Source organism: Chenopodium album, chromosome 8 (assembly GCF_948465745.1).
Source record: "Chenopodium album chromosome 8, dcCheAlbu1.1, whole genome shotgun sequence".
Classification (NCBI taxonomy): Eukaryota; Viridiplantae; Streptophyta; class Magnoliopsida; order Caryophyllales; family Amaranthaceae; genus Chenopodium; species Chenopodium album.
Window position 1 is genome coordinate 43,620,514 of NC_137841.1, and position 22,310 is coordinate 43,642,823.

The following is a 22,310-nucleotide window of genomic DNA, read 5'->3' on the forward strand; positions in this document are numbered from 1 at the left end:
CATCTAGGTTGAAGACAACTTCGAATTTGGCTAGGTGTTTATAGATCTTGTGAATGCGGAATTTTGTAGAGAAAGCTAGAGAGAGAAAAATTCTTAAAAACTAGAGAGTTGATAAGAATTGATTGATATTTGATGATTTTTTATGATTGAAAACGGAGGTTTTAGGAGGCTATTTATAGAGAAAATCATCCAAACGGATAGAAAAACAAATCAGAGTTTCGACGAGAATAAAACAGGTTAGCGCCAGACGCTAAGCATTAGCGTCAGGCGCTAAGGCTAGCGCCAGGCGCCAAGCATTAGCACCAGACGCTAATCCTTGTCGTCAAGCGCTAACAATTATTTTCACGCATTTTCTTAATTCTGATAAAATTTAGCCGTACAGAAGGGCAAAATCGTATTTTCCTTAAAAACACTCTTTTATTCTAATTAAAACTCCAAAAAGTCAACCAAAGTCAATTTATCAATGCTAATTGAATTAGGAATGAAAAGAACCTTCTAGAAGAATCTAGAAGACTAAAATCAATTCTAATTGCATTAGGAATGATAAATCAATATTAGGCCCTCCTCTAGATCATTGGGCCGCATATAAAGACCAAACCGGGCCCAATTTAGTAATTTTGACATAACTTCCTCATTATTCATCGGAATTGGGCTTATAATATATCGTTGGAAAGCACTTTTCAAGCCCCATCTAACTATACCATTATTGGACCCTTGCTATGGAACAAACTAAACTGGATTAACTGTTTTCTTAAAATATGTTTTCAAAAGCAGAGAGAAGAGAAAAGAATTAAACTATCCGCAACACTAGACCTTCCACACTTTCAGTTCATTCGATTATGATTCGACGCGAAAGGTACTCATCACCGGGTTTGGTTTTGGGGAGACACAAATGGGTGTCTACAGAAGCCTCCACTTTGACTGACTTTGGAGAAACGCAAGTTTCGAAAACAAAAGTCAAATTAGCGATAGGGACGGAGAATGATTCAGAACGTTCTGCGATCCTAAATAACTCTTGTAACGTCAATACCTGCAAACTAGCGTTAGTTAAAACAGATAAAAGAGTTAAGAAACACGTATCTTGCACCGTCGAGCACACGTCTCTGAAGGTAACCGATTTGTTGTTGTATTCGCTGTTTTTGTGATAACCTTCCGCAAGCTAGGGAACGCCGTCCTGCTGTTTGTTTTGACGACCTTTTGCAAGCTAGAGAATGCCGCCTATAGCCTGCTACGCTTGTAAATTCCTCCAATTCCACCATGATAGACTTCTGCAAGCTAGAGAACCTTATCGAAGATTGTTTCGCTTGAAACCATCTTCTAGCGCTTTGTGACCATCTTCCGCAAGCCAGGGAACACGATCGAAGATAACTCCGCTTGAAATCACCTCCAGTTGTTTGTGACAACTCTCCGCAAGCTAGGGAACGCTGCCAAAGATATCCTCGCCTGAAGCTATCCTCATTTGTTACGATAATATTCCGAGGAGAATTACCGAAGACCCACGCTTGTCGATCTTTAAAAGCTCGCTTGAACTTTGCTTTCGCTATGCCAGTACGTCGGCACTTTTGCTACTTTTGAACCTGTATGTCGGTGCCTTCTGAATTATGAATCAGTATGTCGGTGCCTCTGCTGTATGAACCATTACGTCGGTGCTTTTGCTATATGAACCATTATGTCGATGCTTTGCGATGAGCCAATGCTTAGGCGCTTTAAGCTAAGTGAGACGATCATTCATCAAGTCGATCACTTTATGCAATTGTAATCAAGCCGATTACTAAATCATGTCAAATTGCTTAGAGGGGCTAACTAGCGTACCAAGGAACCCAAAATGTTGTTAGAGGTCGAAATAACCGCACTGAGTGGCTGAGCATTCTGTCGCCACTGAAATTCTGTTAGCGCCACATATTTGGCTCTAGCGCCAGACGCTAAACCTTATCTTCTGGAGCCAAATCCTGTCGCTTGGCGCTAGAGTTGGGATTTCCGTATATATCCCTTTCTTTGTCATTTTCGCTGTTGCTGCTTGCTTTTTGTTCGAAAATCGCCGCTGTGCTTCAATTCACTCGTTCTTGCTCGTTTCTCAGCCAAATTCGCTTAAATTTGTTGCAAATCGAAGCTTATTTCATCTATTTTCCCGATCTATGTAAGTAATTTGAGACTTGTTTGACTCAATTTGGTGAAGAAACGAACAAATCACCATCGTTGGACCTTTTAAGATCGGGAATACAATGTAGCTTGTTCTTGGTGTTCTTGCTAGCAATTCTTGTCCAATTTGTCACAATAATTACAATAATATTGTAATAAATTGTTTGATTGCTTGAAAAATGCCGTGTATGCTCAATTTGAAATTGTGCTCTGTTTTAGTACTACGTACTCTGTTTTTTTGCGAACATAGTATCATGCGGCTAGGGGAACCTTAGATATTATAGAACCTTAATTTATGATGATTTTGCACAATGTAGCATAGCTAGACAGCGAGGTTCGGGTTCACGGTCCCGAGACACAAGACAGGAGCATGAGCCCGTAGAGGAGGACGCCGACCCGTCCATTTCTCTTGGTCCCCTCCCTGAGTGGGATGAGCGAACTCTGTACTTCTCCCCCGTCCACCATATTTCTGAGAGGTTGCGACGTGGGATCACGGTTGGTAGGACGCGCTACCACGGCTCAGGCTGCGTTACCCTGGGCGACCTGTACAAGATGCATATCAGTGTCGATGGAGAGGTGAGACTTCTCTGGGAGTCTTGCGGGTTGACTGCACTGTTTGAGACCTCGGAGGCCATGATTGCCTCTAGCGGGAGTCATCACGTGGCTTGTGCCCTGGTGGACTCCACCAACACTTTCCACTTCCCTTGGGGTGAGATGATGGTCACCCCAACCGACTCCAGTCTCATTACGGGGCTGGAGTTTAGTTCTGTCGCGCTGTCGTTCGACAACGAGATCAGCGTCTTCTCTTTTGAGGTTGAGGAACTGTTGGGTCCGATTGTTGTTCGGGCTCGTGCTGAGGTAGAGTCGACCAAGTTTAGCGCAAAAGGCATTCGCCGATCGACTCTGGTGGCAGCTTTCGAGGATGATGTTACCACCCGAGAGCAGCGGGTGCGCATCTTTGTGCTTATCTTGCTGTCAGGGACGTTTTCCCCTGACAAGGGTAGTAGAGTGCTGCTTTACTACCTTCTTGCGGTCCGTGATCTTCACTTGATCGGGAATTACGACTGGGCTAGCTTGGCCTATGCTGACTTTGTCCGAGCGTTACGAGACTCGTGTCGACATCGGTCCTTCACGAGAAACGTCGCTATGTCCGGCTTTTGGAGAGTCGTAGAGGTATACTTTATCTCCCATAAAGTTTAGCTCTAAGCTTTGGTTAGCACTTGCTGATACTTTTTGCCTTTTGTAGATCTGGTTCTACGAGTACTTTCCCTCAGTTGTGCCGGCGAGACCGTCGCCGCGCAGGTTTCCAGTGAGCGCTTGTTGGGGAGACCGCCGCGTTGGGATGTCTACTGCTTATGTCCAAGATCAGATCATCTCGGTATGGTTCTTTTGTATAGTTGAACACTTTCTTATTACCTTTGGTAGATCCTTATCTGATAGGCGTTCTTCGCAGGAGCCTGACGTGCAGTACCGGCCGTGGATCGGCTTGGTTGTCCCTGGGTTAGCTGCGCAGTATACCGCCGAGCGTCGCTACTTCTTAGGGACATATGGAGCGATTGCATATCTTGGAGACAGGGTTTCTATTCAGCATTCCTAAGACACTTTCGTCGTTCCTGCTCCTCCACCGCGTCATATGTTCAATGGCGCGAGGCTGGTGAGCATGTTAGAGAGAGCTGGTATCCCTTGGCGATCTTATACGATCCCTGGGCGATGCTATGAGGAGGAGCTGTTGCTGCTATTAGCTCCAACCCTTGTTCTGGCTGAGGAGGTGGCGGTATAATTTTCATCTTTTATCTTTTGTAAATTAGCCCCCAAGTAATGTTTTACTGACTTTGATTTGCTTTTGTCAGGCTGGACCTACTAATTTCGTGCCACCTCGTATGTCCATCCATTATCAGGGGACATACGGGCCGATCGAGGAGATGATTCCTCCGGCTCTTGAGGATGAGCGCTTCGTGGAGCGGTCGATTCCTCGCCACCAGACTCGGGTAAGCTTTATTTATTTGCAATTTTATTCATGTATGTTATGCATTGTTACTGACTTTATTTCTTTGACAGTTCTCGCGCGAGGTGGTCACGGCGATGACACGGTGTATAGATGCCTTCCGGAGCCAGCTCGTTCGGATGAGGAATGTGGCTACGTGTCATCGTGACGATGCCGTTTAGGAGGTAGTTTTCCTTATTATTTTTGCATTACTGCTTCTATTTTGATTGTTTCTGACTTAGTTTCTTCTTGCAGGGTCAGCCCATTCCTTCTCGTACCCGGACGAGACCTGAGGTGCGGAGAGACCCGGCAAGGTCTAGCTCGAGACGTCGCCGTACTGGCTCTGGCGGTCAGGGTGGTCGTTCTGAGGCTGCTCGGACCGAGGCGGTGGAGGGCTCGGGCTCTTCATCTGAGGGTGCATGTGTTGCGCCGGTAGGCCAGGGAGAGGCTAACTCGGCTCTTAGAGATGGTGAGATGTACGAGGTCGGCTCGTCATCGCAGCAGCCTCCGCAGCCTCAGCCTCAGGGTGATCTTGGGTGGACGGGTCCTGAGCTGAGTTTTCCACCTCCCGAGGAGACTGGAGCTGGAGCTGGTGGAGAGGTTACTCCTTGTACTACGCAGTTTTATGACATGATGGGCGTCTCTCATCATCTACGTCCTCTGGCGTCGTAGTTTATACCTGTGCTTTTTTTATTTTGACTTTGTATAGAACTTTGCCTTTATTAAACTCATTTATTAGACATGTCCGTATATACATACTACTATGAGTTTATCTATTTAACATTTATTTATTTTTCATTTTTTATGTGCATGTTTGTGTGTGCAAATAATTGTGATAATTAATAATTTTGCGCAAAAATTCCATCATTTTTATTATTGATGGAGGGTATCTGACTTTCTCCCCCAAAAAGAAATGAAAAATAAAAATATTGGATTTACAAAAAACTTAAAATTTAAGTCTAAATAAAATCCAAAAAATATAATTAATATATTAATTAAGAAAAAGGGGTATAAAAAGAATAAAAGATCGTAAAGTCATTGTTCAGACTCGAATCAGCCAAAAAACGCGGTTTTTGAAAAGCTCGTATGATAAGACACGTCAGCGCAATCTGGTGCCACGCGTTTTGCGTTAGCGCCAGACGCTAATTCTTAGCGCTTGGCTTCAGGGCCTGGCGCCAGACCCCGAATCCTTTCCGGATTGAAACTGAGCCGATTTTGTGTATAAATAGCCCCCTGATCAGCCGATTTTCTTCATAATTTCAGTAGATTAAATATAATCTTAGCTTTTGAAAAAATAATAATCATGTCTTTAATCTCTAAGAGTTTTACCAACTTTACTCATGAATGGTGTCGATCTCTAACTGCCAAGGAGAGAAAAGAATTAAACTTTTTTCATATGGGGGGTATTTTTGGCGTCAAGGGGGTAGATCTTGATATAGACTTCATTCATACCGCCTTAGAATATTGGGATGTGGATACTCATTGTTTTAGACTAGGATGTGATGAAATTAGCCCTTTGCCGGAAGAATTCGGTGTTATCTTAGGCTTCCCTACATTAGATCGTGCGGTAATCCCTAGAATAAATTAATATTATTATAAGAATTTTGAACTCTTCTTTAATTAAAAGACAAAGATCTAACAAATATAGTAGATGGTAGCATAGTTAATTTGAAAGAATTTGCTCGCCATTATTTTGATAGACCTTATTCTGAGTTTTTTCATGTTTATAGAAGAAGGGGTTTTCTCTTTTGCATGCTTAACCAATATCTTCTCACTAGTGGTAGAACTAATGAGGGTCAAGCAATTATATCAACTGTTTTGGAACAGATTGAATCTGGGAGAAATCCGATGCCACTAATCGTTGGAGAGACTATGCTTAGTCTTGATGAATTGAAAAGAAACCCAAAAGCACCTTTTCGGGGCTCTCCAATTTATTACAGGTAGAAAAATAATATTTTTAATTACAGAAATCAAAAACATATTTTTGTATAGTAATATTAATTTATTTGCATTGAATTTTTTTATAGATGTGGCTAATGGAGAGACTAGAATTAATTAGTCCTCCCGACAACGTTGAAAAATACACTCCAAATTGCTTTGTGAGAAGGAAGAAACGCTTCTCTAAGATGGGGCGCCATGAATGGAAGAAGGTCTTTGCCTCTTGCAACTTTGCCATCAAGTGGGTCATCCCTTGGTGGAAAATAGAGAAGATGGTTGGTGTCAACAAGCAACCCTTCTGCTGTCTTCCGAGCTTATCCAGGATGACTTTTTATTATCCCTGCAGGATAAAAAGACAGTACGGCCTACTTCAAACCATTCCTTCTGGGGATCTTCGTCGTCCCTATGAATTCCCTATTTCTCAACAAGTAGAAAAATTTGATGCTTATTGGAGTGCTAGGCCTTTATGGGAAGTGATTACCCAAAAGGTTCCTCATTCCTTGCCCAATGATGTGAAAAAGTGGCTTATCAAGAAACCTTCAAAGGACATAAAGAAAAATCAGAGTAAAACTGATTTGAAGTGTCGTCTAGGTGACAAAGTGATTCCCGTTAAGGAACGTTTAGGTGAAATGGTTGAATTCAAAACACCTACATGCTTAGGAAGAAGAGCTTTACGAAGGATAAAGGGAAGAGAAAAGCTGACACTTCAGAGAAGAAGGCTTGGGTAGAGAAGAAACACGGAGTCCTAGCTAAGGGAGAAACTATTTACTCCAAAATTGAATGTAGGTCCTCTAAAGGATGTCTACTAGCTAAAGTCATGGATGATGAAGAGGATGCAGACAAAATTGGAAGAGAGCAAAGAAAGAGAAAAAAGATTAAAGCATTGCTTAACTTTCAATTATTAGACTTAGTTTTAAATTTAAAGTAAATTTGTTTAAGCTTTATTTAAATTCCATCAATAATGTAATTTGTTAGTTTATTTAATTAATAAAATTTCAGCTTTTAAATTATCTCCTTTAAATTTAATTTATTAAAGCAATGAAAACTGAAAATTTAATTTTCCAAAAAAAAAAATCGAGTACGGAAGTCGAAAATTTTCCGAAAATCACCAAAATATTCCCAGGCACTCCCAGAAAAATGGCACGCTTTTTCACGACTGGCGCTAGCTGCGGCAGTCTGGCGTCAGGCGACAGACACTATCGTCTGGCGCTAGAGTTAATCGGCTGGCAACGAGATTTTTTCTGTGACGCCGATGCTTCGTCGAATTTCTGTCGAATTTATTTTTAAGTCTAGGATGCGAGGTTTGCAAAAAAATAAAGTGGCCGCACCCGTAAAGGGTTGCCTACGTATCCTTTCTTAAGGAATCAGGCCAAACGTAGCTCTCTTGAGTATCCTACTCAAGTAATTATGGGTAGTATTTTTTTAAGTTGGTCAAGATTTGTCATGTTCGAGAACTCATTTCCATCCATATCAGTTAATTTTACTGCACCTCCTGATAGGATTGTTTTGACAATATAGGGTCCAGACCAATTAGGCCTAAATTTCCCCCTTGGATTTAAAACATTTTTCCTTAATGCTTTTAACACCAAGTCTCCTACTTTGATGTTTCTTGTCTTGACTTTCTTATTAAAATGCCTAGCCATACGAGTTTGGTAGCATTGAGTATGATGTAGAGCTTCTAATTGTTTTTCATCAAGTAGAATTAGCTCCCCATATCTCGCCCTAGTCCATTCAAATTCATCGAGTTTGCTTTCTAATGAAATGCGTAGAGATGGTATCTCTAGCTCTACAGGTTGTACGACATCCATTCCATAAACCAAGGAAAATTGCGTATTTTCTGTTGATGTGCGAATTGACGTGCGATAACCCCACAGTGCGAAATGGAGTTTGTCAGGCCAATCCTTGTAATTTTCTGTCATTTTCTCGATGATAGTCTTTAAATTTTTATTAGCCGCTTTGACTGCTCCGTTTTCTGGAGGTCTATAAAGAGAAGAATGATGGTGTTGAATGCTATATTATTGTAACAATTCTTCACACTCAGCTTGAAAGTGAGTTCCATTGTCACTTATCATTTCATGTGGGACTCCATATCGACAAATAATATTTCTTTCGATAAAGAGTGATACATGTTTTGTAGTGAGTTTAGCATATGATTGTGCTTCGAATCACTTTGTGAAGTAATCAATTGCTACTAGGATATATTCATGACCTCCTATTCCTGGGGGAGTGATTTTACCAATAATGTCAATTCCCTCTGTAGAGAATGGCCATGGTGAAGTGTAGGTGTAGAGTAGAAATGGAGGAATATGTTGTAAATTGGCATAAATTTGGCACTTAGGGCATCTTTTTATGTATTGATGACAATCCCTATTCATGGTAGTCCAATAGTATCCTTCTCGCATTATCTTTTGGACTAGCATTTTGCTATTTACGTGAGTTCCACAAATGCCTTCGTGGACTATCCTCATTTCTCTTTGAGCATCCTTTTTTCCTACACATAAGAGAGCTCGACCCTTAGGTACCCTTTTATGTAACTCGTTGTCTATGAGTACGTATTGGGAAGCCAAGAGTCTTAATGCTCGTTTTTCTCTTTTGTCAACATGGGGAGGGTATTCTCCTTTGGTGACATAATTAAGTATATACGTATACCACGGTTCTTTTTCTTCTTATTCTTCTTCATCTTGGATCACTTCATCATCTTCTATAGCTTGAATATATGTCGGTTTATGCCTTTTTTTTTTCTATAGTTAGAGGCATTTGCTCGATTTCCATAGGAATCCTAACCATTGAGGCTAGTCTTGCCAAGGCATCAGCAAATTGATTTTCCTCTCTAGGTAGATACGTGTATTCTACCTTCTCTAACTGATTAGTGAGAGTTTCCAGATAAGTTTGGTAAGGGGCTAGACTTTCGCTCCTTACTTTCCATCTCTTAGAAATCTGGTTGATGATCAATGACGAGTCCCCAAATATTCGTAATTTCTTCACTCCCAATGCCGAAGTTGTTTCAAGGCCTACCACGCATGCTTCATATTCAGCAGCATTGTTGGTAACGTCGAAATCTAGCTTTATGGAGATTGGAACATTCTCTTCTTTAGGTGATACTAATAATACTCCAACACCACATCATATTTGATTTGAGGCTCCATCGAAGTACAAGGTCCAAGTATCATCTTCCGTGACCATCAAGTCATCGTCTGGAAATTCCACTACTAAAAAATTGGCCAAAGAGACCTCAAGCAAGAGACCATTTAATTAAATATGTAGTCTCTTAGTTTCAAGAGACCCAATATCCTAAATGTATGGTCTCTCATAGTTTTTTAATATTTTAAATTAAAATAGCAGAGACCATTTTTTTTTACATAAGTGGTCTTTTTTTTTTAAATGCATATATATATATATATATATATATATATATATATATATATATATGTGTGTGTGTGTGTGTGTGTGTGTGTGTGTGTGGAAAGTCTAAATGGTCTCTCCATTATTCAACAAATTAAAAAAAAAAGAAAAAGAAAAAAAAAACAAATTCAATTTTCATTTTCATCATCAAACCGCCAAATAATTAAACACAAGACTACTTCAGCATTTCATTCTTCGAGACCTCCGCCATTTTCATCACCTTCATTCCGCCATTTTCACCTTAGCTTCCGCCATTTTCGTCTTCCTCCATTTTCAACTTAGCTTCCTCCATTTTCATTTCCTCTTTTTAAGTTCAAAACCCATTTCCTAACCTTCATTGTTATGGGTTTTTATAGACCACAAACCCTTAACCTAACCTCGCAATCGCTCCACCACCTACGGTCACACGGCTACCGGAAAACACCACCTAGAGTGACACGGCTGCTAGCACCACCTAGAGTCACCTACGGTCACCTACTGGGTTTTTATATTTTGGGCAACATTATTGCTACTACCGTAGCAATCGGCTGCTGACAATTAACGAACCTGCTACGACCTGGAAAACATTGCTAGCTTCCTCAATCGACTGCTGACACAATCTACCTCCGGCCAACCACTACCAAGAGGACCAGACGAAAAACCCTAAGCTAGGTATCATATTTATATTGATTTTTTTTTTTTTTTTTGCAGATATTATGTTGAATATGAATTTTGTAATTGTATTTATTGATTGTTGTTCCATATTTCGTTTGGCTTTTTGTTGGAAACTCCCGACAGCATTCCTTATAAAAAATATATATTTTAGCTTTGATTTTGTTTGAATTTTGTATATAAAAATATATTTTAGTTTGAATTTTGTAATTGTGTTTATTGAATGTTTTTCACTTTGATTTTGCTTGCCTTGATTTATATGGGTTATCTTTATTCACTCCTTATAAAAAAAAATTAGCAAAGTATGGTAAAATTTTCCAAAATGTTAGGAAGAAGACAGGTCTCCTCTCCAATCATTCATTCACGAAATTGTATGCTATTGCCAAAGATTAGCATAGATTTTATGTCACAAGTACATGATTAGTGACCATCAAAACAAAATAATATGTTGTCAATACATTCTTTAGATGCTATCAGGAAGTCTAGACTCTAGTGTACGAGAGTAAGGAATAGCTTAGGTGGTTAGAGTATATTAGTGTGGATATCCAATATGTATCACTTTCTGTCTTGTGGTTGCTTCTGTTTTTGCTCTTGTGGCTGCTCTAGTTCACATAATCTTAATGTTTTTTTTTCAGTTTGCTTAACAAATTTATCTGTAGGCTGTGTTATATTACTAATCCTTATGTTGTTGTTGTTAGTTCTTGGCTTGTCCTATTTTCCTCTTTTTGTACTTCTCTTCCAAGGCCTTATTTTGGACTCATGTTGTGTGGCCTGGTAGAAGTATTGATTTTGATGTAAGATATACTCTAAGGCTGTTTAGCCAATAATATGTTGTTTTTTGTTGTGTGTTAAAAAAAGATTGTTTGCAATGATGTTCTATTGTTATAGTAATATGCTCTTGTTCACATATGAATCCCGTTTTCAATTATACAATAGTTTTGGATTTTGATTTTCCCGTTTTCAATTATACATTGAGAAAGATACACCTTGCTCTTCTATTTCCGTTGAATCCATTGTTTGTATTGGAATAGTAAGCCATTCAATTTATTTTTCCCTTTAACTATAATTTTGAACTTTTATTTTTATTTGTTGTTTGCTACGTTGGCCATGGGTATGCGTGGTCGTATTGATGTTCTTGTTGTTTGCTAGAATTGTTGTTCTTGTTTGTTGTTTGCTACGTTGGGCATGGGTATGCGTGGTCGTATTAGACCCAACTATTTTATGAAAAATTTCCTTATGGTGTATAATTAGATGTCAACTATCCGTAACCATGTTAGAGTATTGAGTATTTGACATAACTATGTGAGGTGAAATAAAAAGTCCAAGCAATCTAGATGCAAACATGATAGCATACCTTTAGATGCATTCTTGTCTTGTAAGTATATAAGATATGGGTAAAAAGATTGTAAAACAATTTTTTGTACATTTTTTTAGCCTCTTTACAAAAGATATATGATTAATTGGCAATTATGCGATGCTATCATGGGTCTTGATTAGTATAGAGATAATTCTCATAGGTTTCATGGGGTAGAGGTCTATATTTGCCCCCTTCTTTTACTATCCCGATAATTGAGTTATTGTTCTTGTTAGATTTGTCTTGAGGACACCTTCAAAATACCTTTTATGATTTTACTTGTTGTAACTGAAGATTTTGAGGATTTCGTGTTTTTTTCTTCGTGCTTAGAAATGAATCGAAGTTGGATAACAACAACAAAGCCTGGTGACCCGAAATATCAACAAGGTGTTAAGGAATTTATTAAATTTGCATTTAAAAATAGTGGAGGTCGCTCCAAGCTACGCTGTCCTTGTTTTATGTGTCATAATTTTTTGCATAAGAGACCGGATGAAATTCTCAATCATTTAAATACATGGGCATTTGATAGAACATATACCCATTGGATTTGGCATTGGGAACGTAGCGACATGCATGCGGGTGATAGTGGTGAGACTAGGTATAATGTGCGTGGAGTTCATGATGTTGATGGGGGTGATCAGTTGGAGGACATGTTGCATGCGGTTGAAGATTAATTTGATGATAACCCTTCATGAAAGCTTGTTAAGCGACTCTGAAAAGCCATTGTATGAAGGTTGCACCAAGTACACGCGATTATCCGCTATTCTCAAGTTATATAACTTGAAGGCGGGTCATGGTTGGACTGACACTAGTTTTAATATATTATTGGAGCTAGTGAAAGATATGCTTCCCAAAGATAATGTTCTTCCTGATGGTACATATGAGGCTAAAAAGACACTAAGCTCAATGGGTTTACCTTATGAGAAAATCCATGCATGCCCTAATGATTGTGTATTGTATCAGAATCAATACGAATCATTAGAGAGTTGTCCAATTTGTAAAGCTTCACGATACAAGAAAAGGGAAGGAGCATTACCAGCCAAGGTATTATGGTACTTTCCTATAGTACCAAGGTTCAAACGATGGTTTTCAAAAGCAGAAGATGCAAAGAGGTTGACATGGCATTTTGATATTCGAGTAGAGGATGGAATGCTTAGACATCCAGCCGACTCTCCGCAATGGAGGATTATTGATGGAAAATTCCCCGACTTTGCCAATGAAAAGCGTAATTTACACCTTGCATTGTCTACAGATGGGTTCAATCCATTTGGTTCCTTGAGTAGCACATATAGCACATGGCCAGTTATGTTGGTCACCTACAACTTACCTCCTTCATTGTGCATGAAGAGAAGGTATATATGTTCTTGTCGTTGTTAATTCAAGGTCAGAGCAACTAGGCAATGACATTGATGTGTATTTGACACCACTTATTGATGATATGATTATGCTTTGGGAAGAAGGTGTTGAAGTGTTTGATGCACATCGCAATGAGAAGTTTAATTTGAAAGCAATGCTATTTGCACTATTTAAGATTTTCCGGCTTATGGTAACCTTTCGGGGTACACTGTAAAGGGGAAAACAGCTTGTCCCATCGGTATGGAGGATTGCAAGGGAACTTGGTTAAAAGCATCTAGAAAGCATGTTTATCCGGTTCATCGTCAATTTTTGCCGCCTAATCATCCATATCGCAGGAGAAAGAATGTGTTCAATGGGAAGCAAGAGTTTAAAGGGCAACCAAAAGTCATCTTAGGTGAAGAGGTGTTCGATAAGGTGAAAAATATTGAAATCACATTTGGCAAGAAACATAAATCGGCCCTTTCTACGAAGGGGTTCAAAAAGTGTTCATATCTTTGGCGGCTTGCTTATTGGAAACATCTTTTTGTGAGACATTCACTTGATGTTATGCATATTGAGAAGAATGTGTGTGATAGTTTGATTGGTACCTGATGAGTGACATTTATGTCACTCTTAGGGAGTAGTTCTAGAGTCATTTTCGTGTTTATTTTATCTTACTTTCCCCTTTCTTTCTCTTGTTTTCTCTTAATAATATTTCTAGTTTATTTTGGTAATTTTGGTGCGTTTTAGTTCATTTTCTTTATTTTATTAGTTTTAGTCTATTTTCGTATTTTATTTTACTTTATTTGCCTGTATAGTTTTTGTTTTATTTTTATTAGTTTAGTTTTATGTCTCTTATTTTCTATTTTATTTTATTTTATTTTATTTTTCTATTTTATTTATCTTATTTTATTTGTCTTGATTTTGTTTTATTTCGTTCTTTATTTATTTTCATTTTATTTTATTCTTATTCTTTTTCCCAATTCCTTCCTTCGGTTTTGTTTGTGTAGGTTTGTGTCCGAGACGAGGAATGTGTCTCAAGTCAAAGTTATATTTGAAGGTCCAAAGTTAAGGTTCAATCTAACAAGTAAAATCCAACACATCTTTCCTTAACTCCTTTGCTTCTTGCCTTGCTGCTGCCCCGTATCCTACACCCCACATTTCACTTTACCCTTCACCACACCAATCAACCACGCCCAATTCTCCAATTTGCCTACGCACCGCCCTCACCTCGCAACTCACAACCACCACCAGCCACAACAACAACAACAACAATAATAGCAACGACAGCAGCACAACCCCTGCTCCACCTCACGCAACCCACAGCAGCCATTACCTCCAAACCAGCCACCGTCAGCCGCCAAAATCGCCAGCTACCATCTCCTCCACATATAGCAGCAGCCTGCGACCTGCTATCGTCCCTCGCATCACAACCAACATCACCAAAATCAGCACAAAACAGCAGCAAATCAAAGCCACCAGCGAAAGTACTCCCTCTCCGCATCCCACCTTACCACCACCGCGCAATAGAGCATCCACCATCAGCATCAATTACAGCAGCAATTGCGCCATTTCATCACCAACTCGCACAGCAACAGCCCCAAATCAGAGCAAATTCGATTTCAATCGGGTTCGGGCAAACCGTTGGTGGTTCGGTCGAAGTTCGAGTCAGAGACTTTGTGGGTTTCGTTAATCAAAGAGGAGTGGTCGAACATACCCATGGTTCGACCGAACCAACCCCGTAGTTCGGCCGCACCAACCCATGGTTCGACCGAACCGCTCCACGAGCTTCACACATGGGTTTTAATGAAGATAGAATGGCCTTGATTTGATGATCGATTATAGCTGTTGAGAATGAACGGTGATGATTCTTTGATGAAGCTTGATGATGGATTTTGATGGGTGTGAAGTAGGGGATTGAACCCCATTTTTAGAACATCCAAATTTCGAAGAAGAACAGTGGGAGTCTGTTGGTTTTGTGGAAATTGGTTTTTGGTTTTATTTTCTTTTTCTTTTATTTTTATTTTCTTTCTTTTCTTTTCCCATTTCTTATTTCTTTCTTTTATTTTTATAATTAGTTTCTTATTTTACTTTTCCTTTTTAATTTATTTTCTTTTGTATTATTTACTTAGTATTTTATTAGCTTGGTATATATACCCTTTTTTGGGGTAATTTGGGGGGAGAAAACAATTACCAATTATTCTTCTCTCTAATTAGTTTTAGGTTAGGTTAGGATTAGTCTTCTTTGGTAGAGAGAGAAAGTGAGGTTTTCTTCATTAATGAACTTGGATTTTGAAGAAGGAGCTTGTTTAATCCTTTGTAGACCTTCATCTTCAATTAATGAGCAATTTCTTATTCTCTCTCCTCTATTTTTATTTGTTTATTTTGATTATTATTTTAGTTGTTGGTATTGCTTGTTGATCATGTTGATTCTTGATTATTTGTTGATTAATCTTGTTATTATCATGATTAGTGAGTAATTTCCCCATTAAGGGGATGGTTGTGGTGTAGTTGGACCTTGAGCATGTTCTAGGGTTTAGAATTAATTTATTTGTGATTAAAGTCTTTATATGCTTGATATTCTTTAATCTTCTTGCAAGTGCACATTGTTGGTTGATTAAAGGTGAATCTTTGCTAACAAGAAACGGAAGTTGACTTAGTTAAGGTTCATTACTATCGATTGTTATTTAATAGTACCTCCTAGTATATGGTTCTAATGTGGAAACATAGAGGCTATGTTAGGAGAAGCCAATTGACCCCGGAAGGCGACTAGATTGGATTCTTAATTTCGATATTCGAGCATGTTTAGTTCATAATTAATTCAATTTCTATGCCTTTATTTATGTTCAAGTGAATGCTATACCTAAACCATTTCCCTTAATGTTTTATTTCTTGTTTTAGCATTTTTAGACTTTAGTTTATTTATCCCCTATTCCGGACTAGCTTAATTGTTGATAACATTTGGTGGTGTTTACCGTTCTCTGTGGTTCGACCCCTATGCTTGCCTTATACTCGTATTAGGTTTGTTTAGGTTGTATAAATTGTATTTGATCTAGGGATAGACAATTGACGACGCGTTTATTACCCTGTCAGTACCTCATTAAATATCAACGGTAAGACTAAAGATGGGAAAAAATCCAGGGATGACTTGAAAGATATGGGGATTAGAGGTGAACTCCATGCTATTGATAATGATACAGGTCGAACGTACTTGCCTCCTGCTGCTTACACTTTGTCAAGAAAAGAGAAAATCGAATTTGTGAAAGCTTGGCAGGAGTGAAAGTGCCCGAGGGTTATTCTTTTAATATTCGCAGCCTTGTGAATATGGAAACCTTGAAACTTGTAGGCCTAAAGTCTCATGATTGCCATGTTTTGATGAAACAGTTATTACCTGTGGCCATTCGCTCAATTTTGCCTAAAGATGTTCGTTTTGCTATTATCAGACTATGTGGATTTTTTCATGCAATTTATAGCAAAGTAATTATTAATCCTAAAGAGCTGACTACTTTGGAGAATGAAATTGTTTCAGTTTTGTGTCAATTAGAGATGTACTTCCCTCCTTCATTTTTTGATATTATGGTTCATTTACCGGTCCACTTAGTTAGAGAGATTAGATTTTATGGTCCAGTTCACATGAGAAATCAGTGCTGTTTTGAGAGGCAAATGAAAACCTATAGGGATATGTGACGAACGCTTTTCATCCGGAAGGTTGTATAGCTGAACGACTGTTTTATGAAGAAGTTCTTGCTTATACTGGTGACTTTTTTTTGAATTCAAAGCGGATTGGGCTTCCTATATCTCGTCACAGTGGAAGAATGGATGGTGAGGGGACCATAGGTCGAAAATAGCTTGAATCTTCTATTGGAAAGTCCGCTAGAAAATCTGAGACCACAGATCCTTTGATAGCTTTTTGGGGAATGAATCTTACATCAAACTGGGCTAAGTTGACTATCCATCTTGATATGCGCCCATTAAGTGTAGACTTCTCGAATAAATACTTGAGTGGATCCATTCGGGAAACTACAAAGACTGTATGCACGAGTATTAATGTCTTAACTTGGTTGTGGCCCACACCAATGCGAGGCACAATTTCTCAAGTGGTGTATTGCGTACTTCATACTCGAGCATCTTTTTACTTAGATAGTAGATTGCATTTTCTTTACCTTCTACTTCTTGTGCAAGCATGGCTCCCATTGTTTCTTTGGTGACTGTTAAGTACAACCTAAGAGGTATTCCTGGAAGTGCTGGTGCTAATACTGGAGGATTTGCGAGATAGGCTTTGATCTTTTCAAAGGCTTTTTGACACTCGTCATCCCATATTACTGTTACATTCTTTTTAAGCTTCTAGAATATTGGTTCACATATTGTTGTCAATTTTGATATGAACCTGCTTATATATTGCAACCGGCCAATAAATCCTCAAATTTGCTTCTCGGTTTTGGGCGGTGGGATTGACATGATTGTCTTGATCTTGGTTGGGTCTATCTCTATTCCTCTAGAGCTTATGACATAACCCAAAAGCTTGCCCGAGGTGACTCCAAAAGCACACTTGGATTGGTTCAACCTCATGTTGTATTTTCTTAGCCTTTCGAAGAATTTTCTCAAGGCTACTTGATAGCCTGGGCGATCTTTTGACTTCACAATCATATCGTCCACATATACTTCAACTTCTTTGTGCATCATGTCATGGAGCAAGGCAGTCGCTGCTCGTTGGTAAGTAGCACCCGCGTTTTTCAACCCGAATGGCATTACCGTGTAGCAGTAAGTACCCCATAGTGTTATGAAGGTTGTTTTCTCCATGTCTTCTTCTGCCACGAGAATTTGATTGTACCCCGCGTATCCGTCCATGAACGAGAGAAGTGCATGATTCGCTGTATTATCTACCAGAATATCAATGTGTGGTAAAGGGAAGTCGTCCTTTGGACTTGCCTTATTTAGATCTCGATAGTCGACACACATTTTTACCCTTCCATCCTTTTTCGGAACTGGGACAACGTTGGCCACCCATTCGGGGTATTTGGATACCCTGATAAAACCGGCAGTTATTTGTTTTTGAACTTCTTCTTTTATTTTAAGAGCTACGTCGGGTTTCATTTGACGCAACTTTTGTTTTACATGTTTCATTCCTTGAATTAGTGGTATGGTGTGTTCATGGAATCATTTGAGATATCAACCGTCTCAATTTCCTCTATTATCGGTGTTTTCTTTTCAAGTGTTTCCATTGCTTTAATAAGTTCTTTGTCCTTTTCATTGTTAGTTAAGCAATGCTCGTCATCTTGGGTTAAAGAAGATCACAAAGAGTAAGGAGAAGAAGCCATATTATTAAATTCTGAGATCATTACATCGAAAAGAGATATGTCCTCAGGGACTTGAATGCTAACTATCCTTGGGGAAGAGATAGATGAATGGAGTGCTACAAATAAGGACTTAGATGACTCTATAGGAAAAGACTCTGACTCTGACTCAGACGACTCTTCGGACATCGGTCCTTGCCCTGTCGTAATGGAGATTCTCCTTCCACTTGGAGTAGTCACCTTGACTGTCTTGCGCCACCCTTGTAGTGATCCTTCCGCTGGAGTGATGAGCTTTGAGGGGTCAAAGATTTCGCTTTGTAGGACCGTTTGGATGAGCGAGGAATTATCCTATATGTACTTCGGCTTATCTTTTTCTCGCCCAAATAGTAATCCCATAACATTAAAGTCAAAGCATGGGGGTGCTTTCTCCTTGAGGATAGGAGTTGGGATTTCATCTAGAAAATAGCAATCTAGGAAAATTTCGAACCCCAGTTGCCTTATGCCATTTACAACAAAAGGTTCGGGAAATTCGTAACATGGGTAGTCTTCTCCTTCTTTTATGAATTGTCCATTGAGTGTGAGAAAATAATGATCCATTGAGATTGCTTTCTTTTAGATGCGAGCATTCCTACGTGCCTTTGACTTTTCCTGGGCTCGCTTGAGATCTTCCCGAGTCGGTTCGAAACAAAGTCTGAAAGTGTCTAACTTAGGGAGGCCAGGTAATTCTAGCAATTTTGCTATTCCTTTCTTCTTTCCTAGAGTCATTCCAAGAAAATGTCCTTGCTTCTTCAAAATGGTGTTCACTATCATATTGGAGTGGGGGTCATGGAAGAGAGGGGTCCTTTCATCCTCTTTGATTAAGGAGACCTCTTCATTAAAGCCCCACAGGTCTTCATCGTCTTCATCGTGCTCCACATTAATTATTGGATTTTCTATAGCTTTAATCCTCATGGGTGAAGCATCGATCGTAATAGGAATTCCTCTAACTATGGCTTTTACCTGTTGGTGGAGAGATGAAGGGACGGCCTTTAGGTCATGAAGCCAAGGGCGTTCCAACAGTAAGTTGAATGAGGCTTTTATATCTACCACTTGAAATGTAGTAGTGTGTTCAATCGCTCCCGCCGTTATATTCATGGTAATCTTGCCAAGAGCTTGACGATGAGTGTTATCATAAGCTCTTATTCCTTGTGTTGACGGGGTTAAGTCTTCATCCCTTATGCCTAGAATCCTCGCAGTTCTGAGTGGACAGACATTAATGGCCGATCCATTGTCTACAAGAGTCATAGGGACGTTAATCCTCTTGCAAACTACTGTGAGGTTTAGTGCTTTATAATGCTTGTCACCTTCTAGAGGTAAATCCTTGTCATAAAAGGTAATCAAGTTGATAGGACTAGGGAGATCAATAGTAAGGAAGTTAGCCAACCCCTCAGGAGTGGTGTTAGAATTTATCCCTATCTTATCCAAGGCATTCATCACTGCCAACCTATGCTCTCGAGATGTTGCTAGAAGCTTCCATACATTCATTTCAACCTTGGTTTTCTTGAACTGCTTGACAATATCATTGTCTTCTATGATAGGTATGGGAACTTGGTGTGTGGTTGGCATGGGTTGGTCGAAACAGGAGGTTGCATTCTCCCGGATCTTGTGAGGACGTCTATGGATGGATCTTCTTCAACCCAGAAATCATCCATGGAATATGACACTGAAGGTGGAGGTCCTTCCATGTCTTTTAAGTAGACATCTTCTTCATCACTATCCCAAACCCCATTAATACTTATGTCTTCCTCTTGTGGAATTTGGACTAGCTTTTTGTCATCAATCATTTTTTGAATTAAATCTTTAAATTTAAAACAGTTTTCAACAATGTGACCCCCTGATTGATGGTATTGACAGTAGAATCAATCTGTCCTTTTTAGAGATTCAAATGGTCTCGGTTCGAGAGGTTTGACCTTGCCACTCTCAGAGAGCATGTTGAACATTTTAGCGTATGAAATCCCAATTGGAGTATAGAGTCTATTACTCTTCTTGGGTCTGTCAATTACTTGTAGAGAGAAGGGTTTCCTAGTTTTCTCGCTAACTAGAGGCAATGGGATCTTGTTTGCTTCCATGAGATCTTGAATAAGATTTTGAAACCTGTAGCATTCATCAGTGATATGACCGTTTCCTCGATGGTACTTGCAATAAGAATTGGGATCCCATCTTGAAGATCGCTTTTCTGGTGTTGGATCCTAGGTAGGGCCAATAGGTTTGATTAATCCTTGATCATAGAGACGGTCAAAAGTAGCATCATAAGTAATTCCCATGGGTGTGAACTCTCTCCTGGGTTTATTTTTCGTGGGTGGAATCTTGTCACACTTTTTTCTGAAACTCCTCTAATTGTTTTTTTGCGACTTCAAGAGCTTCATGTAGCAAGTTTGATCCCTCTAACATGGTCAATATAAGCAACCGTACATCCTCTTTACTTGCTAGTTCAGGAAAGTCATCCATGGCATCGAAAAAGATCTCTTCCTCTTCTTCGATAGCATGGATTTCTTCGATAGGCTTGATGAGAAATGAGGGATCAACCTGGTTTTCTTCATCAGAGATGGCCAAGGAATGAGCGAGAGGTGCATTGTCAATGCTCGGCTTCTTACTAGCAGGAGGCAATGGAAATTTGATGTTATCGATCAAATCTTGGATAGCTTCCTTAAGCTTCCAACAATTTTCGGTAAAATAGCCCCTTGGTGATATTTGCAATGTGCATTGGGGTTCCAGTTAGCTGTCCTCTTCTTGACTGGTGGGTCCCCAAATGGTCCAATAGGAGTTATAAGACTTTTTGCATTTAATCGGTCAAATGCAGTGTCATAACTCATACCTATAGGAGTAAAGTTCCTCCTAAATGGTTTCTTTTATCCTTGATTATTCATAGAAAGGACTTCACTTAAGTGGTACTAACATTGTTTGAGTGGGTGGTTTTAGAAGAAGAAGGATTGTCGTTCTTCTTTCCTTTCCAGCCACTGTTGGAGTTACTGTTAGCAGCTTTCAACTTAGCTAGGTTGTCTTTAATAATAATTCCAATGTCATAGAAGGATTTGAAGGTATGGAGATTATTCTAGTATTTGAGATGCTTGGAGTAATTCTCTTGAAGGTTCTTGATGAACAACCTCACAGATTCTTTTTCGCTTGGTACTTCAATCATTTTAGCAGAGTTTTCTCTCCATTTATTGAAGAAAGAAGTGAAACCTTAATTCTCCTTCTGCTTGAGAATTTAAAGTTCCCTATAGTCAGTTTCAACTTGAATGTTGCGCTTGTACCTATCAATGAAAGTGTTTACTATAGACTCCCAAGTAGAGGTTCTTTCTTTCTCAAGAGAGAAGAACCATTGTTGGCAAATGGTTTCAAGAGATAGAGAAAACAAGAAGGGAAACACCTTCTTGTCAATACCCTTAATGCTCATTATTGTTTCGAAAGCTCTTAGGTGAAAATAAGGGTTGTCAGTCGCTTTGAATTTTGAGATGTCGTTGGCATTGAACTTCTGCGGAAGAAGATCCTTGTCCACCGAGACCCCTTTGTGAGCTAATGCCTTGAAACTTATAGTCACTAGACAACTTGTTCAGACTTTCTTACGTGAGGTCCATCTGTTTTTGCTTCACAGGATCATCGATTTTGAGGGTTAAAACCTTTAACGCCTCAGTCACAGTAATCAATTGGTTCCTAAGCTCATTAACTTCCTCTTGAGTTGCCATTATCGTCTTAGCTTTCCTTTTATGAGCGATTGGTTTGTCAAAAAGTTGAACTTGAATAAAAATGTTGTCTTTGATCAAACGCCCTTCCTTTCTTGACCATGTGCTGTAAATTAAACCATTTTTGTTTTAATGACTTGACTCAAATTGACTTTGACTTTACGGGTTTTGAAAAAGAAAAAAGCAAAAATAGGGTGCATATTTTTGGAAAAAATAAGGTGTATATTTTTGGGAGTTAAGTATAGGGTTCAAACAAGTGGTTTAATTGGAGGATTAATATACGACTTACCCCCTACAAAAAATGACGGAAAATACGCGCATACAAGACTCTCTTAGACATGGTCAGAGTGTGCATTAGTGTGTGCTTTATATGGTGAGTGTAAGTGACATGCTTTGACTCTTGTGTAAGACCATGGGACTTAGTGCCTAGACTCGATTAAGGACTTGACACGGTATTATTACCAGTAAAAATTAACTGAATTGACTAGAAA

General features: G+C 39.2%; 1 protein-coding gene and 1 long non-coding RNA gene across 2 annotated transcripts; both read left to right on the forward strand.

Annotated features, from left to right (window-relative positions):
- Positions 1-4,000: 4,000 nt before the first annotated feature.
- On the forward strand, positions 4,001-4,839 carry LOC145556071 (uncharacterized). Its single transcript, XR_014091719.1, has 3 exons — positions 4,001-4,127; positions 4,198-4,308; positions 4,379-4,839. It is a non-coding gene; the product is annotated as an uncharacterized LOC145556071 (long non-coding RNA).
- Positions 4,840-12,125: 7,286 nt separating this feature from the next.
- Positions 12,126-13,415, forward strand: LOC145642976 (uncharacterized). The gene is made up of 2 exons (XM_081694134.1): positions 12,126-12,828; positions 13,000-13,415. Exons 1-2 carry the CDS (start codon positions 12,126-12,128, stop codon positions 13,413-13,415), a joined length of 1,119 nt encoding a protein of 372 aa, XP_081550260.1.
- Positions 13,416-22,310: the final 8,895 nt, after the last annotated feature.